General features: G+C 37.7%; 3 protein-coding genes across 3 annotated transcripts in view; 2 read left to right on the top strand and 1 right to left on the bottom strand.

Moving 5' to 3' along the window:
* stag1a (STAG1 cohesin complex component a) overlaps window positions 1–2376 on the top strand; it is a 59847-nt gene extending 57471 nt beyond the window's left edge. The window contains exon 34 of the mRNA XM_073848152.1: window positions 1261–2376. Within this exon, the coding sequence (XP_073704253.1) occupies window positions 1261–1284 (24 nt within the window). The 3' untranslated portion in view covers window positions 1285–2376. The remainder of the gene's footprint in view (window positions 1–1260) is intronic.
* Window positions 2367–10562, bottom strand: pccb (propionyl-CoA carboxylase subunit beta). Its single transcript, XM_073848153.1, has 15 exons — window positions 10321–10562; window positions 10110–10229; window positions 9904–9972; window positions 9769–9825; window positions 9549–9662; window positions 7749–7859; window positions 7536–7644; window positions 7326–7446; window positions 7126–7207; window positions 6914–7037; window positions 5461–5568; window positions 5254–5354; window positions 5069–5167; window positions 2776–2875; window positions 2367–2646 (listed from the first exon to the last, which is right to left on the bottom strand). The coding sequence occupies exons 1-15, from the start codon at window positions 10540–10542 to the stop codon at window positions 2525–2527; spliced, it is 1659 nt and encodes a 552-aa protein (XP_073704254.1). The 5' UTR covers window positions 10543–10562; the 3' UTR covers window positions 2367–2524.
* Window positions 10563–11482: 920 nt separating this feature from the next.
* Window positions 11483–17938, top strand: msl2a (MSL complex subunit 2a). The gene is made up of 2 exons (XM_073848844.1): window positions 11483–12371; window positions 14963–17938. The coding sequence occupies exons 1-2, from the start codon at window positions 12230–12232 to the stop codon at window positions 16423–16425; spliced, it is 1605 nt and encodes a 534-aa protein (XP_073704945.1). The 5' UTR covers window positions 11483–12229; the 3' UTR covers window positions 16426–17938.
* The last annotated feature ends 495 nt before the right edge of the window (window positions 17939–18433 follow it).

Below are 18433 nucleotides of genomic sequence, written 5' to 3'. Positions count from 1 at the left end.
GCACGATTTAACTTAAAATTAATAAGTTAGTAAAATATTCTTTTTTTGTTTTTTTTTTATTTAAAGATTTATTTTTTGGCATTTTTGCCTTTATTGTGATAAGACAGATCAGAAAAGGTCCTCGAGTTGGGATTTGAACATGGGACGCCCGGAGCGCAATGGTGCTGTATGTCGGCGCGCTGCCCACAAGGCTATTGGCTCCGACCAGACATGTTTTTTTAATGTACAAATAAATTCAGCCTTGCTGAGCAAAGGAAAATGTTATAATCAGGGGTGCACATAAGCGATCCGCAGGTCTGCATGCGCGACCAAAATAAGAAAATGTGGTGTAAATAAGTTTCCGAACGCGCATTTGCATACCGACAAGCTGTTAATGCACAATTACCATTTTAGATCAACAAACTGTAATACTGTATAAGATTTCTATTCAGACTGAAAGCATAATTCCAGGCTATTTGCTGCCATTTTTCACAATGCAAAAATGCGACAGGTCATTCACTGACGCTCTTCACTGACTGAGTGCTCTTTAATCGGAAGTGCGAGACCTGGCAGGACTGCATATACTTGTTTTTTTTTTTTTTGTAATAATTTCGGTTGAACATTCAGTGCATCCCTAGTAAAAGGTGTTGTTTTACACAACCATTGAGGAATTTTAACCAAAGTATGTTGCAGAGCAGACATTTCATGAAGACCCTAAAGACTCATACCAACATGTGGAAAATTAATGTCCCCTTTAATCAACAGAAAAACTGGCTCAAACACACAAATGACCATTTTTATTAGAAAAATCACAATTATATATCATATGTGACCCTGGACCACAAAACCAGTCACAAGGGTCAGTTTGTTTTGAAAATTTAGATTTATACATCATCTGAAAGCTAAATAAATAAGCTTTCCACTGATGTATGGTTAGGATAGGACAATATTTAGCTGAGATACAACTATTTGAAAATCTAGAACCTGAGGGTGCAAAAGTTAAAGTTGTCCAAATGAGGTTCTTAGCAATGCATATTACTAATAATGATATATTTACGGTAGGAAACTTACAAAGTATCTTCATAGAATATGATCTTTACTTAATATCCTAATGAGTCTTGCATACAAGAAAAATCAATAATTGACCCAAAGTGTATTTTTGGCTATTGCTACAAATGTACTCATGCTACTTAAGACTAGTTTTGTGGTCCAGGGTCACATATTTCCCCAAGTCATGCAGCCCTAATTATCAATAAATAATCACCTGTCATTTTTTTCCAGGGTTTCACGATGCCCATGTTCTGAGGTGCCACAACAGATGGAAAAAGAGTATTTGAAGTGATTAAAGGGCTGAAGAGACATTCACAAATGAGTGGAAGCACTGGTGTCCAGGTTCAGTAATTCTGGAGCAAACCTTCAACCATCCTCTTTTATCAAAACGCCACATCCGAGGAGCTTTTATTCATCCAGAGATTATTTTAACAGATGCAATCCAATCATGTTACACATGGTGAATTTTTCTGTCAAACAAATTCTTTGTCAGCTCATTTGAATCGCACTGGATGGGATTTACATTGTGGTACAAATTTATCATTTAGGAATGTACGGTCCTGTATGTACGGTCCAAGATGTACATATTTGTGTTTATCCATCCTACTATGATGTATATGCCCTGTACAGTCAGATTATGAAGTCAGGTCAACGAATGGACTCTTCCTACCAAAACAACAGTAGTACACATCTTCAATCGGGCTAAATTTACATATAATGGACACACAGTTGTCATAATTATGGTAAACGAAAAAGGAAGATGAGAAACGTTTGGTCAGTGTTAAAAATGCAGTTAATATTGTCAAAAAGCCAAAAAACTCTGTGACAGTTGTCCTGAAGGGGCATTACACGTTACACTACATATTGTGTATTTTGGCTTGCAGAAGCATTTGAATGGTCAGTATTTTATTTCAAGTAGATTTAGTTCTAATGAGGTGAGGTTTATTTGTGTGAAACGTCTATACGGCAGGGTTTTCGTCAGTTGCTCTTGTCCGGGTCGAGCAGCAGAGGCTGCTGTGCCCTGTGTGGAGCGAGGCCCATTCAAGTATTGCCTCCGTTTAAGTGCTTTATGGTCCTGTGCTATCAAAAAGTGAAATGTTATGCTGTCACCAACATGAGTTTCCCATGATCATCATTATTATTATTATTCCTCACCCTGAGCCCCGGTTAGTTTTGCTAGTGTACCTGTAAATTGTACATTTTCAATATAAAATGGTTTTCTTTTGTACAACCTAGAAATGATGTACCACTTTCCCTTTTAATGGAAAACTGTTCTAAAACTTTTCTTCAGTGAACTTATGGAAAACTCACTTTTTCAGAAAAAAGTATTAAATATGTAATCATGAACCGTGGGAGTGTTTTATTGATTTGAGAATGTTTAAATAATGCATACGCGTGGGAATAAGGCACCATGTGGAAAAAAAACATGATATTTGCTTTAGCCAAACCACAGGTATTATCCTAAAATGCTATAAAATTAGTGTTGAGAGGAGATTTACAAGGGAATGTTGGCATGTTTTTTCCAGGGGTTGGTCTGTTTCTTGCTGGCGAGCACCTCTAGGTCTCTACAGATCCTTCTGCGTGTGGTCGAGGGCTGAATAATGTCATCCACAAAGCCTGTGAAATACATGAATTGTTGTTAAGCAGTAATACACAAATAGCAGCAGAAGCGAGTGCATCTGTGCTGCAGTGTGGAGTAAACATGTTGAGCAAGAGCTGTGAAGATGAATGTGTTTTGTGATGTACCTCTGACAGCAGCGGGGAAGGGATTGGCAAACTTCTCCACATATTCAGCTTCAGCCTCAGCTTGATTCTCCTTTCCTCTGAAGATGATTTGAACAGCACCCTTAAAAATGAAATTGTGTGTTACTATGCATCACATTTCAGACATACTATAGGGTTGTACACTTTCTGACTCATCAACTTTCAGTTATTGTGAACACTATAGATCAATTGAGCTATCTATCTACAGTTAAAAAAAAAAAAATTACATACAATTTAAGGAATCTGGAAAATGTTAATTATTTTAGCAAAATAAGAGGGATCATACAAAATGCAAAACTGCCGTGAATAAGATATTTTACATACCTTTTACAGTTTAGAGTGCATTGTTTGTCCAGAATAGTTGAAAATCCTTCAGGTCTCACAAATTCTCAGGTTTTACTGCATTTTTGTCTATTTGAACCCTTTCCAACAATGACTATAATTTTGAGATTCATCTTTCCACGCTGAGGATGACTAAGGGACTTGTATGCAACTATTACAGAAGGTTCAAATGCTCACTGATGCTCCAGAAGGAAAAAAACATGCATTAAAAGCCACAGGGTGAAACTTTTTGAATTTAAAGATCAGGGTAAATTTAACTTTTGTTATCTGGGGAAACATGTAATTATCTTCTGTAGTTTCGGAAGGGCAGTACTAAATGGAAAAACATATGTATTTAGGCAAAATAAGAAAAATGTACACATCTTCATTCTGTTCAAAAGTTTTCACCCCCCACTCTAAATGCATCTTTTTTCCTCCTGAAGCATCAGTGAGCATTTGAACCTTCTGTAATATCTGCATATGAGTCCCTCGGTTGTCCTCTGTATGATTTTGAGATCCATCTTTTCACACTGTCATTGTTGGAAAGGGTTCAAATACACAAAAATGCTGAAAAACTAAAGAATTTGTGGGACCTTCTGAAGGATATTTCTGAAGAAGAGCAAGTAGTTTAACTGTTCAGGACAAACGAGACTGATGAACAACTATCGCTAAACAAAAAAAACAACTGTTGATCATTCAGGTAACAACACAGTATTAAAAATCAAGTGTATGTAAACTTTTGAACAGGTTCATTTTTTTTAAATTCAACTATTATTTTTTTCTGTGGACTATATGTAAACATCTTATTCAGGTCAGTACTAAAAAAAAATAACATGCATTTTGTATGATCCCTCTTATTTTGGTAAAATAATTTACATTTTGCACATTCTGCAAGGTGTGTGTAAACTTTTGACTTCAACTCTATTTGTCCATCCAAAAATATATGCATCATTGTTGCTTTAGTGTCACTAACGGACACCCAGCAGAAATATTTATAGTTTGTACTTTAAACAGTCAACATGTGATATGATCTGTGCTATCCAAACTCTAGGTCAGCAGCACCTGTTACTCAACTCAGAGCGTGAGCCTCCAGTGTAGAAATGAAACGAGTAGAAGGGACATTCACAAGCCACATAATCACCAAAGACAGCCAAGCATAGTGATCATTGCTGCAGTGTAAGTGTATATCAGCAGCAGCATTGGACTGAAGCTAGTGTGCAGAAGCTCTCTGAACACTCTCATGTCTGTCTGCTACTTACAGTCTTGTGGTTACAAGATCTAGAATTTCTTAAGTCTTTTATTAGGGTCTCCTGGAACACATTTGTTTATACAGGACGGGACCATTTTTTCACCCCCATGTCATCCAAGATGTTTATGTTTTTCTTTCTTCAGTCGAAAAGAAATGAAGGTTTTTGAGAAAAACATTCCAGGATTTTTCTCCATATAGTGGACTTCAATGGGGGCCAACAGGTTGAAGGTCCAAATTAGTGTCAATGAAGCTTCAAAGGGCTCTACACAATCCCAGCAGATGAATAAGAGTCTTATCTAATGGAACGATCAGTCTTTCTAAAAAAAATATACTTTTTAACCACAAATGCTCGTGGATGCAGAAGCTAGTGCAAGACGACTTAACGCATTACGTAGTCACACTGGAAAGGTCATGCGTTACTTAGGCAGAAGTACCGACCAAGTGTTTACAAAGCTGGGATCGTGTAGAGCCCTTTGAAGCTGCACTGAAACTGCATTTTGGACCTCCACAAGTCCACAATTTAGAAAAAAATCCTGGAATGTTTTTCTCAAAAACCTTCATTTCTTCTCAACTGAAGAACGAAAGACATGAACATCTTGGATGAGATGGTGGGTGAGTACATTATCAGGATTTTTTTTATTCTGGTTTGTTATCCAAGTGCATTAGCCATGTCACTGGTTTCAACACACTAGTCTTTAGGTTTACCTTTGCACCCATCACTGCCACCTCAGCACTTGGCCAGGCATAGTTGACATCTCCTCTCAGATGTTTGGAACTCATCACATCATAAGCACCTCCATATGCCTGGAAACAGTACATACAGTGTTCAGCACATAGGACACAAGTCAGAACCATCCACACATAAACACACTCATCATTCTGCCTCCTACCTTCCTGGTGATGACAGTGATTTTTGGAACGGTGGCCTCTGCAAATGCATACAGCAGTTTGGCTCCGTGTCTGATGATGCCTCCGTACTCCTGAGCTGTGCCTGTAGAAACAGAACATTCTGTCAGTGTCTTATTTAGGGAAACACATGCTGGTAAAAAAAACAAAACAGCAAAGTTAAGGACAAAATAATGAATGTTTCTAGACACCTGGCAGGAATCCAGGCACATCCACAAATGTGATGATGGGAATGTTGAAGGCGTCACAGAAACGAACAAAGCGAGCCCCTTTAACAGATGAATTTATGTCCAAACAGCCTAAAAACACAAGAAAAATTACATTTTAAAAATGAAATACTACTGTGAACCTCTATGTACTAAATATAACGAAATTTCAAATGATATCCATTACCGTCTAGAAGTTGAGTAAAAATTTTTTTTAAATGTTATTGAAAGAAGTCCTGTATGCTTACTACAGTAATAAAAAAAGTAGAATTAAATATGGTAAAACAGTAATATCGTGAAAAAATCTAAAACTTTAAAGGCAAATCTGAATTTTCAGCAGCCATTACTCCAGTTTTCAATGTCACATTATCCTTTAGAAATCATTTATTATTATCAATGTTGAAAATGGTTGTGCTACTAAATATTTTTGTGGAAACTGTGATACATTTTTTCAGGATGCTTTGATAAATAGAAAGTTCAAAAGAACACTTATTTTAAAGGAACACTCCACTTTTTTTGGAAATAGGCTCATTCTCCAACTCCCCCCCGAGTTAATAAGTTGAGTTTTACCGTTTTGAAATCCATTCAGCTGTTCTCCTGTTCTGGCGATATCACTTTTAGCATAGCTTAGCATAGATCATTGAATCCTATTAGACCAATAGCATCGCGTTCAAAAATGATCAACGAGTTTCGATATTTGTCCTATTTAAAACTTGACTCTTCTGTAGTTATATCGTATACGAAGACAGGCGGAAAATGTAAAGATGCGATTTTCTAGGCTGATAAGATTAGGAACTACACTCTCATTCCAGCGTAATAGTCAAGGAAGTTTGCTGCCGTAATATGGACACAGCAGGCGCAGTAATATCCGCATGCCTGAAATTAGTTCTCAGCTAGGTAACTTCCAACGAGGAATGCTCCCTGTGCACGTTGTGCTGCGTGATATTACTCCGCCTGCTTCGGCCATGTTACGGCAACAAACTTCCTTGACTATTACGCCGGAATGGAAATGCAGTTCCTAATCTTATCGGCCTAGAAAATTGCAGCTTTACATTTTCCGCCAGTCTTAGTACACGATATAACTACAGAAGAGTCAAGTTTTAAATAGGACAAATATCGAAACTCATTGGTCATTTTTGAACGTGATGCTATTGGTCTAATAGGATTCAATGATTTATGCTAAGCTATGCTAAAAGTGATATCGCCAGAACAGGAGAACGGCTGAATGGATTTCAAAACTTCAACTTATTAACTCGGGGGGAGTTGGAGAATGAGCCTATTTCCAAAAAAAGTGGAGTGTTCCTTTAAATACATATTTTTAAATATATTAAATATTATATATACACTTTACTGTTACTACTGATAAATTTAATGTGCCCTTGCTGAATGTAATATAATATTTATATCATATAATAAACATATAATAAAAATCACCCACCAGATGCCACTTTAGGCTGGTTTCCCACTATTCCTACAGTTCGACCATTCATCCTGGCAAATCCCACCACAATATTTTTGGCGTAGTTGGGCATAATTTCAAAGAATTCTCTCTCATCTACAATCTGTAAGAGTGAGATGATAATTATAAGAACGGTGTGATGAGTTTCTACCTCTTTATCTGAATTACTTGTTCATTTAAGATGTACATACACCATGAACAATGTCCAGCATGTCATAGGCTTTTGTGCTTTCAAAAGGAACAATAGTGTCCAAACCAGGAACCAGCCGGTCACTGAGGAAAATAAATTGACATGACAATAGCAGATTCCACGTGGCTAAAAAGCCTAGCCCAGATAATTTGACTGACGAAGTAAAAATAATTGTACAAATGTGCAAAACCAGTTTCTCACCGTGGATCATGGCACTCAGTGACCGGAGCTGGGTCTTTGTTGCTCAGTGGGAGAAAGTTAAAAAAGTCTCGCAAGTTTAAAAGGGCATCGACATCATTCTCAAAGGCCCGATGAGCAACACCTGAAAGAAATTAAAATCTCTTTGTATTACACAGCCAAGAGAACAAAATTTGCCAATCATTGTCAGAAAACACAATCAGATTTAAGCACCTGACACAGTGGTGTGGGTTTTTGCTCCACCCAGCTCCTCCTGAGTAACATCCTCATTTGTTACAGACTTTACCACATCTGGGCCTGTGATAAAAAGATAGGAGGTGTCCTGCGAACACAGGCCATTTGATGAAAAAACAGTGTGCCATTAGGAAACATGTAAACTAAAGTTAATTTATTATGCTTTTACACTCTTCATTTGGATTTTCTTACCTTCACCATGAAAGTGAAGTCTGTCAGAGCAGGCGAGTATACGGCACCACCCGCACATGGGCCCATGATGAGAGAGATCTGAGGAACTACACCTGAGGCCATCACATTCCGCTGAAGAACAAATGCAATTGAGTTAGTTCTGGAATTTATACTAACATTCAAATGTTTGGGGTCAGTAAGATCTTTTTTTAAAATAAATTAATACTTCTAGAGACATTTTGTAATGATACAAAAGATTTTTAATCAAAAAACCCTTAAAGAAAAAGGAAAATTTATTTCCACAAAAATATTTCCTATGCAGCACTGCTGTTTTCACCACTGAAAAAAAAAGAAATTTATCTCAAAATTCTGACTTTTTGTCCAAATTGCGAGATATAAACTTGCAATTCTGACCTTTTTCCTCACAAATGCAAGTTTGTATCTCAATTTCTGAATTTTTTTATTGTGAATGCAAATTTATATTTTCACAATTCTCTCGCATGACTTTTTTCACGTAATGCTGACCTTTTTTCTTAGAATTGTGCCTTTTTATACTCACAAATGCAACTTTTGTATCTTGCAACTGACTTTTTTCATGCAATTCTGACTTTTTTCTCAGAATTGTGCTTTTTACAAAGTCAAAACTGCATGATTTAAACTCGCAATTCTGCCTTTTTTCACTCACAAATGCGAGTATCTCGCAAGTCTGACTTTTTCACAGAATTCTGCCTTTTTTTTCACAAATGCGAGTTTGTATCTCACAACTCTGACTTGTTTCTCAGAATTGTGAGATACAAACACACAACTTGCAAGTTATAAAGTCAGAATTGCATAACAAACTTGCTATTTTGCCTTTTTTTCTCGCAAATGCAAGTTTGTATCTCGCAACTCACTTTTCACGCAGTTCTTTTTTCCTCAGAATTGTGCTTTTTTTCTCACAAATGTGAGTTTGTATCTCGCAACTCTGACTTTTTTTTCTCAGAATTGTGAGATACAAACACACAACTTGCGAGTTATAAAGTCAGAATTGCGCAATATATTCACAATTCTGACTTTATTGCAATTGCAAGTTTGTATCTTGTAATTTTGACTTCTCTTCTCAGAATTCTGAGATATAGTAATATCAAGACAAATATGTTCTCAGAATTGCAAGTTTATTTAACAATTATTCTGACTTAACCCAAATTGCATTTTCTAAAGCCAAAACTGGAAGATAAAAACATGTAATTCTGAGACATTTTTTTTAATGCAATTCTGACATTTTCTCAGAATTGTGTTTTTTCTCACAAATGAACTTTTGCAATTGTTGCAATTTACAATTGCAACTCTAACTTTTTTTTTTACAGAATTGTGAGTTTAGTAAAGAACTTGTAACTGCACAATATAAACTTGCAATTCATCTCGCAATTCTGACTTCTTTAATTGCAATTCTGACTTTTTAACAGAATTCTGCCTTTTTAATTACAAATACAAGTTTGTATCTCACAATTCAAGAATTCAAGAAGTCAGAATTGTGAGTTTATATTATGTGCGATTGCGAGAAAAAAAAAGTCAGAATGATGAGATAAAAAGTCGCAATTACATTTTTTTTAATTCAGTGGCAGAAACGGGCTTCTATCATTTTCAGCTTTGCAATCACAGGAATAAATTGCCTTTTAAAATATATTATTTAACATTTTGATATTATTTAAAGTTTTAATATTACTTCATATTATTACTGTTTTTACTGTAAATAAATGCAGTCTTGAAAAAAACAACCCCAAACTTTTGTTCGGTAGTGTATATATCAAACGCATAGCTGTGTTAAACCATTCAGCTCACCAAGAAAATGTCAGCATATCCTGCGAGGGACTCAACGCCTTCCTGAATGCGGGCTCCACCGGAGTCATTAAGACCGATTACTGGAGCTCCCATCATCATTGCCTGGTCCATGATCTAGGAATTCAACAGTTTTGTGTGAAATCTCACATGACAGCATTATGCATGCGTTTTAAACCAAATGACTTTAGTCGGGTCTAAAAACCTCAGCAACCAACCTTACCTTGCAGACCTTCTGAGCATGAGCTCCTGATAAACTGCCTCCAAACACTGTGAAGTCCTGAAAACAGAAGAGCATTTCACTCATAAAAGCAGAACTGAGATATTAAAAAACGATATTCGAAAGCTAGTATCATACCTGGCTGAAAACATAGACCAGTCTGCCATTGATCCTTCCCTGTCCAGTCACTACACTGTCTCCTGGATACTGAACACATAGAAGCATGTAAAAGTTGACAAAAATGACTGTGATTAGTGACTTATTGGCCCCTATTGTGTAGTGGGCCCCAGAATCGTTTACTTAAAACGTTAATTACTTAAACGTTTAAACTGGAGGTTTCATACCTTGTTTTGATCTGCCTCCATGCCAAAGTCAGAACAGCGATGCTCCACAAACATGTCATACTCCACAAACGAGTCAGGGTCCAGCAGGAGCTCCAGTCTCTCTCTCGCTGTCAGTTTACCCTGCGCACAGAAATCGAGAGCTTTTCTCAAGACTGCTGTGCGTTCACTCATGTCAACTGCATTAATTCACCAGTACATTTGCATATCTTACCCTTTTGTGCTGTGCAGCTATCCTCATCTGTCCTCCTCCTGTTAGCGCTGCCTTTCGTTTCTTCTCGATTCTCTCCTGCACAGACAGGTGACTGACCGAATAGCATCGTGCATTTTGCAGCACTTTCGACTGGGTAATCGGAATCTGACCAACACGTTTAAAAGAACATTTAAGACTGTTTATTAGTCCCAGGCTGCTTCGAATTAACGTGTAGGTCGCCATCACTGCTGCGCTGAGGGCACAGGATTCCGTCGAGAAACCTGTCAGTGTCTTCAGCCAATCACAGAGATCGACTACTTTTTACAGCCAATCGCTACTCGGTTAGCGAAGAGGGCGTGCGTGAGTGAACCAATCACCGCAAAGATGTGTGTTAGTTAGGCGAACTTGATAGATGTAGTCCATACTAATGTCAACCATGATAAACTACAGTTCCCAACAGTTACTCGACTGTTGTGGGAATCGTTTTTGAACAAATGTAACTCAAATGTATTTAAAAATAATAATTTAAGGTTGGATTCGTGAATGCGCTTTAAAAATGAAAGGGAATGAACACCGCCCTCTATATGTACATTTATAATTCCTTTTACTTTTTTAATTGAAACACCAGGTGGAATACATAAATAAATCCCTTATACATAAACATTGCTGCATAAAGCTACTTAAACTTACTGTAACTAAAAAGTCAAAACAAATCTTTAACAAATCTTTTGGCTTTACTACTGTTACACAGTTGGTTTCACCACATAACACAGAAACTCTGAGAAAATCAGGTTTATTATCCGAGGAAAGAATCTCACAAAAAAAGTAAGGAATGTATAATAAAAGTAAGAAAGATATGGAAAAAAGAAAAGCTTAAATTAAAGTCAAATTTTGATCGTCTTTATTATTATAATTCCTCAGTAAATTCTTGTTTTGTCAAAAGTATACCATTTTAGACCTTTAAAAGCCACATAAAAACAAAACTAGTGAGAGGCGCCGTAAAAGCAAAACAAATAACAGATAATGGACATCAACAGCATAATAAGAGATGTTTTTACTGGTTATTTTTATCTCCTCTGCTCGCGGTTTATTGTTATTAATACAGTCAGACACTAGGGGGCAGTAATCACTGGAGGTCGTGTTTAATTCCAGGCGCTCTTTTACTTTTGTTTGGTATTGTTCCTCTCAGGATGCAAAAGTTAACAGAGGAATAATAAGCAAGGAAACTGGCTCTTAGCACAGGCTAATGTATGTAAATAGCGTAGCGAACTCAGTTGAACGCTACGTAAACACACCACTCAAACGAGGGGTTGTCGCACTCTGTAAGAGGAGAAAAGCGCTCCTATTCAACCACACGAAGAAAAGTGCAGACAATATTAGCTGGCTAGCGAACTAGCAACCAGGCGAATTATAATTCGTCCAGTTAAACGCAAAAACAACCCCTGTGGTGGACTGTTTCAAGGATTATACTTTTAGCGGAGCTGAGTTCTTTTTCTGTTTTTTCATTTAGTATTTGTGGAGCGATATACGCAGAGCTTGTGCCACCGACACTACAGCTCGAGGCCTGTGGTGCCTCACTAAAATGCTGTTTATCGTCCAGTCCTTCGTGTCTGTGTGCTTTATCACAAAAGTGCAGCGCTCTTTCTATCGTGGGATCTGACACGAATGGAAAGCAGACTTTAGCCTGTGTTATACATTGCCTACAGCAGTTGAATTTCACCGGACTGGATCTTCTAAACATTCAGCAAAGCTTTGACATGTTAACAAGCAGACGACTCAAAGCCGCTCATCTGCTTGCGAGTCATGTCAAATTACACCCTTTGTTTGAGGCGTTGGGTCAAGCCTGGTTGATTGTGTTCTCACAGGGGGTCTGATCAAGACTCGCTCTCAGCCCGCTTCTCTCGACGTGCTATTGCCTGAACTCGCTGAGATGAACCCGGTAAACGCCACCGCGCTGTACGTCTCGGCGTGCCGCTCTCTTTTGCAGTGCGACCCAAAGGATCCGGAGACATACGGAGGATTGTTTAACGTCCTGCCTTTCTTTAGAGACTCACTATCCTGCTTGGTGTGTGGTAAGTGCCTTTGTGGACTAGAGGCCATGCTATGTTTTCAATATAGTCACAGTATAAGTGGCGTATCGGTTATTACTTGATTACTGTTATTTTTATAAGCGTCAAGTGTTTATTGCTTTCATAAACAATAGAGGGTGTGCACTTACATCACGGTTTGGTCGTTTACCCCAATACGCGGCCATATCGGAGATACTCGGATGTAAACAACAGCATTGATTTGATGGTGAAAGGAGTAGTTCACTTTCAGAACAAGAATTTACAGATCATTTACTCACCCCCTTGTCATTCAAGATGCTCATATCTTTCTTTCTTCAGTCGTAAAGAAATGGTGTTTTTTGAGGAAAACATTTCAAGATTTCTCTCCATATAATGGACTTCCATGGTGCCCCCGAGTTTGAACTTCCAAAATGCAGTTTAAATGCAGCTTCAAAGGGCTCTAAATGATCTCAGCCGAGGAACAAGGGTCTTATCTAGCGAAACGATGGGTTATTTTCTAAAAACATTTACAACTTATATACTTTTTAATCTCAAACACTCGTCTTGCTGAGCTAGACAAAACGAGCATTTGAGGTTAAAAAGTATATATCGTAATTTTTTTTTTTTTTTTTTTTGTAGAAAATAACCCACCGTTTTGCTAGATAAGACCTTTTTTTCCTCGGCTGTTATCGTTCAGAGCCCTTTGAAGCTGCATTTTGGAAGTTCAAACTCAGGGGCAAAATAGAAGTCCATTATATGGAGAGAAATCCTGAAATGTTTTACTCAAAAAACAATTTCCTTACAACTGAAGAAAGAAAGACATGAACATCTTGGATGACAAGGCGTTGAGTATATTATCTGTAACTACTGAATACATTGTTCTGCTAATTTATACTCTCTAAACTACAGAAAAAAACATGTGGAAGCTGAAAAGGGCGCAAACTAAAGTTAATAGGTGGTAAAGATGTGTACAAGCAGTATTAATCAAGATATTACCCTAATATTTCACCTACCTGACTGGAAATGAGAAGAACAAATATGAATGTTGTCAAGATTCTTGCCCTGGAAATCCTGGTTCAGTTTGGCTAACCACAAATGTCTTTTGTTCCTCAGACAGTTTTTTGCACTCTTCTCATTGATTTGTTATAACTTTTGGCATTCTATAGTACTCCAAATGTTTTTCATTTATATTAAGACATTTAGCAGATGCTTTTATCCAAAGCGACTTACAAAAAAGGACAATGGAAGCAATCAAAAACAACTAAAGAGCAATAACATGCAAGTGCTATGACAATTCTCATTTAGCCTAATGCAGTACACAAGGTTTTTTTTAAATTATATAATAAATAAAAAGAAAATAGATAGAATAAAAAAAGAAAAAGCAAGCTAGTGTTAGAGACCTAAAAATAGATAGATAGAATACAACAAGAACAGAGAAGCTAGTGTTAGTTATTTTTATTTATTTTTTTTAGTTGTTTTTATTTTATATTTTTCCCCATCTGGCTGATTAGTACAGCCCAAAACATGACAATAATTGATTTTCAGCAGCAGTCATTAGCAAAATATGCGAGTTTCGTTCGGTTCAGTGGCATTTTTTACATTCAGGGACGCCAATATGGCCGATTGACTATAAATGATATTCATAATAATAAAATATAGAGAACAGTTTTCATTCAAGCATTATTTTATTAAGCAAGTTATTGAGTTGCTTCACAGTAAATATGGTGAAACACCGTATCAGCCAATCAGCATCTTGGACCGATTCTATCTTCTGCCACAGTGCCCTCCCACTTTTTCAGCAGCTTTGGTCCTTCTAGTATTTTTCCCACAATAATTTGAAGTCTTCAGTCGAGTTATAAGCTATGAATCAGCTCTGAGGTGAATCACAACATTTTGCTTGAAGAAAAAAAAAGTGTTTGAAAATCAGACTAAAAGATTTCAGTACCAGGACTGTGTACCTAACTGGTTTAATTAGGGAAAGAAAGATGATACAATGAAGTGTTGATATAATCAATAATATAATTAAAGGGATAGTTCCTCCAAAAAAGACAATTCTGTTAATAATTACTGACCCACATGTTGTTCCAAACCCACAAGACCTCCAGTCTTCTTTGGAGCACAAATTAAGATATTTTTAATGAAATCTGAGAGCTTTCTGACCCTGCTTATACAGCAATGCAACTACCATGTTTAAGGCCATTATTGAAGTTTTAAATAAAGTCATTATTTTGGTTTTCTATTCATTTTAACAATGTCCTTACTAACTTTTTGGGCTTTGAACATGCAAGTCTGTCTACGCAGGATCAGAAAGCTCTTGGATTTCATTAAAAATATCTTAATTTGTGTTCCAAAGATGAATGAAGTGTCTTATGGGTTTGGAATGACATGAGGGTGAGTAATTATTGACAGAATTTAAATTTTTGTGTAAACTATCCTTTTAAGAAGTTTGAGATTATTCAGATAGTAGCACCCAGTAGGTCAGTCTTTAAGGCTTTATAAGTCATAGTTAAAAATTTGGAACTCGTTTGTTGCACTCTGAAGAAGTGAATATAGTAAGTGTTATTCAGCTATGCATAAAATGCTTTAAATTAATCAATTATTTACTTTCTCTCTAGGGAATTTGCTTCAGGATCCAGTTGCTCCAAAAAATTCCACCTGCCAGCACTATGTCTGCAAGGGTTGTAAAGGCAAGAAGATGTTATTGAAGCCATCCTGCAGCTGGTGTAAAGACTATGAGCTATTTGAGGAGAATAAACAGCTCCAGATCCTGATCGACTGCTACAGGAATCTCTGCGAATGTGTCTCAGTGTGCGTCACAACAGAGCAGAGTGCCTCGGGGGTCAAAGGTTTTCCTGAGGTCAAGAAGATGCTGGAGGAGGTGTTGGGGGTGAGTCAGGAACATGAAGAGCTCAGTCCTGTCAAAGACATGTTGGATGTTTCTCATCTCAAAACAGAGTCTGACTGCTCACAAATCTCTACTGACGTCAACCTGACTGAATCAGACAAACCTTCTGAGCAGATCACAGCTAAACTAGAGACCCTCGAGGCTGCCATTGCCGACGGACATCTGAGATCTGACTCAGAATTACACATGGGGACTGTCAACGTAAAATGCAAAGCTAGTCAAGAGGCAAGCAATTCAGATTTTGCGCAACTCAGTGCGGAGAGCACAAGCTTCCTGGAGGATGTTAAACCTGAAATCGTGAGCATGGAGGTGTCATTCGGACAGATTAATTCAACACCAGAGCTGTGTCAGAACTCATTACAGTCCCAAACCAGTGGCGCCCTTGCGCAAGGACACTCACCACAACCTCAGACAGGCCTAACCTGCCTCGCCGCTCACAGAAAAGTACGCCTAAGCCGAAAACGCTCTCGCTCAGAGAGCGACAGTGAGATGCTTCAACATCTACCCATCACCAGCCTCATCCAGGGGCCGTCGGTTGCAGCCACAGCTCCGCCGAAAACAGCATTTGAACCCAAAGCGCCCTCCCCACCCGCTGTTGTAGTCACTAACGGAGGCGTTTTGAAGGTTAACAAGGCCGTAGATTCAACTAAGAACATCCAGATAAACACAGACCTAGGTAATAAGAAAGTTCAGGCGAAGTCTAAAGTGGCCGTCCCGAAGGCAAAAAGCAAGGCGAAGGACAGGCTGCTGTCAGCTAGCGTTTTGCCAGGACAGACCCCTAAAGTCGTATACAAAAAGACACAGGAGAAAAAAGGCTGCAAGTGTGGACGAGCCACCCAGAATCCAAGTGTTCTTACTTGCAGAGGTCAAAGATGCCCCTGCTACTCCAACCGTAAGGCCTGTTTGGACTGCATCTGCCGAGGCTGCCAAAACTCATACATGGCCAACGGGGAGAAGAAGCTGGAGGCGTTCGCCGTGCCCGAAAAAGCCCTGGAGCAAACCAGGCTCACTCTCGGCATCAACCTCACCAGTATTTCAGTCAGAAACGCTGGCACGAACGCTGCTGGAGTTCTCAGTCTATCCGCAGGCTCCCCTATGGCCTCTTTCCTCGCATCTGGCGCCGACGAGGACCAGAGTTTTGAAGATGCTCTCGAGATGCATTTCGACTGTTGATGGCTGTCCCGCTACTGATATCTCCCTCAGCCGTGGTTGCGTCGAACAGAAATCGGTTGCCAAAACTCTTGTCTCTTGTCTACCGTCACACACAAACACACACTGCTGTAATGGAAAGTTACTGTGAAGCTGAGTGTTATGGCATACTTTGTTTTTATTTTGAAGGAACTGTTCGCTTCTGTGTGGCTGTTTTATTCACGAGGAACTTAGGATCTGTTCTTTTTCTTGAAATATTCAATGACCTAAACCTTAAAATGAGTTTCACAGCAATTTGTGTGTTGGGTAACACGTAAAGCTCATTATAAACTCTCCCAAAGCGGTGATTAATGTGTTTACATTCTGTGGTGAATTTTTTTGTCCAAATTTATTTTTAAATATATATATGAATATATTGCTTCTAAACATTCATCAAAGGTAAAATTATATACAGCTATCTGTATTGCCTGTTTAATGTCAGATAAAATCACAATTTACTAATGGTGGAAAATGTAGCACTTAGTCCCAATAGTGTTAATGGGCTTAGAGTAATCACTTCCTGCGTCACCCCTGAGTCTGGGGTGTCCTGTCAGGATATCAAGTTGTTTTTTTGTTTAACAGATGGTTCCTTATTTTTCCGAATGGAAAGTAGTGCCGTGTCACTTTTAAAATGGTCACGTTTAGCTTTGAAAGAAAGACGTTTCACGTTTTTTGGAGGTTTTGTAAGAACGATGAAGCACAAATAGCTTCTCCAACTTTGAGAGTTGCTGATTCATTATATCCTCACTATTGTTCATTGTTAGTTCCGACTGAGCTGAGTGTTAGATCAGTACAGTAACAAGTGAATGTAAGAGTGTTCAGTGTGTTGCCTGAGAATGTATTCATGGCAGTGATATTTTAAAGCAATATGAGAATGGAAAAGACAGATAAGCATCTTTTAACCCCTTTCCCCACACAGAGTCATCATATTTGTTTTGATGCAAACTGTAAACGAGTATTTCAAGATGATCTGTTCCTTAAACGTTTGCCTGAGCACCTTTTAGCACCTGTTCATGCCTCTTTATGCTGATCCTGATTAGTTATGTTTGTCTTGCAGTTGTGTTGTGATTCCTGTTCTAGGGACCAAAACTAGAAATATGTGTTGAGAAAGGTCAGTGAACACGTGTTTACCTGTTACGCTGCGCCATTTCATGTCTTATGTAATGAAGCAGGGTAGGCAGTGCTTCATCCGTATCCTTAAATATGCTTGAAAACTCTATCAGTAGGGCTTTGACCAAATATTGAAAAATCTTCTAGTTGAGTCTTGGATCTTAGTGGGATATTGTGTTGTATTTTCAAATCTAGTTTGGTAGTGTTGTTTTGTTCCTCCTTTTGCTTTTCAATGGTCATTACTTGAACTCAGATTTTAGTTTCTTGATTTTTGAATTACTGGAGAACCTCTTATTATTGCTGGTTTATTCACTGCCACATTGAAATAATGAAAATTGCAGAAAGCAACAAAAATAAATTATAGTTTTTTATTTCTTGTTTTTCAAAACTCTGTGTTGTGTGTTATATGTGTGTTTTGTCTTTCCAGACCCTTTTCTTCTGTTGTGAAGCTTGGCATAACCGCTAGAGGGCATCGTTTCACTATATTACTGTAATATCAAAATGTAAATATTTAGGAATAAGGACAATTTTATCATTTAAATTGGAGCGAACAGCCTAGAGCTATTAATATTAAAAGTACTGAAAGGTTGATTGTTTAATTTAAATTATGAAATTGTCCTTGCTTTTTCTATTTGAATTTGTTTTATGATCATATATCATTTGTAAATATATATTATTATGCAAAAGGTATAGAACTACAACATATTTGCTTCCAACGTTTGTCAATAAGATTTAATGTTTTGAAAGAAGTCTTTTTTGCTCACCACGCCTGCATTTATTTGATCCAAAAGACAGCCAAAATAGGACCGTTTTGAAATATTTGTACTATTTAAAATGACTGTTTTCTATTTGAATATATTTTAAAATGTAATTTTAGCAGTTA

This window comes from Garra rufa, chromosome 10, assembly GCF_049309525.1.
Source record: "Garra rufa chromosome 10, GarRuf1.0, whole genome shotgun sequence".
NCBI classification, from domain to species: domain Eukaryota; kingdom Metazoa; phylum Chordata; class Actinopteri; order Cypriniformes; family Cyprinidae; genus Garra; species Garra rufa.
This window is presented reverse-complemented; position numbering and strand designations above follow the sequence as displayed.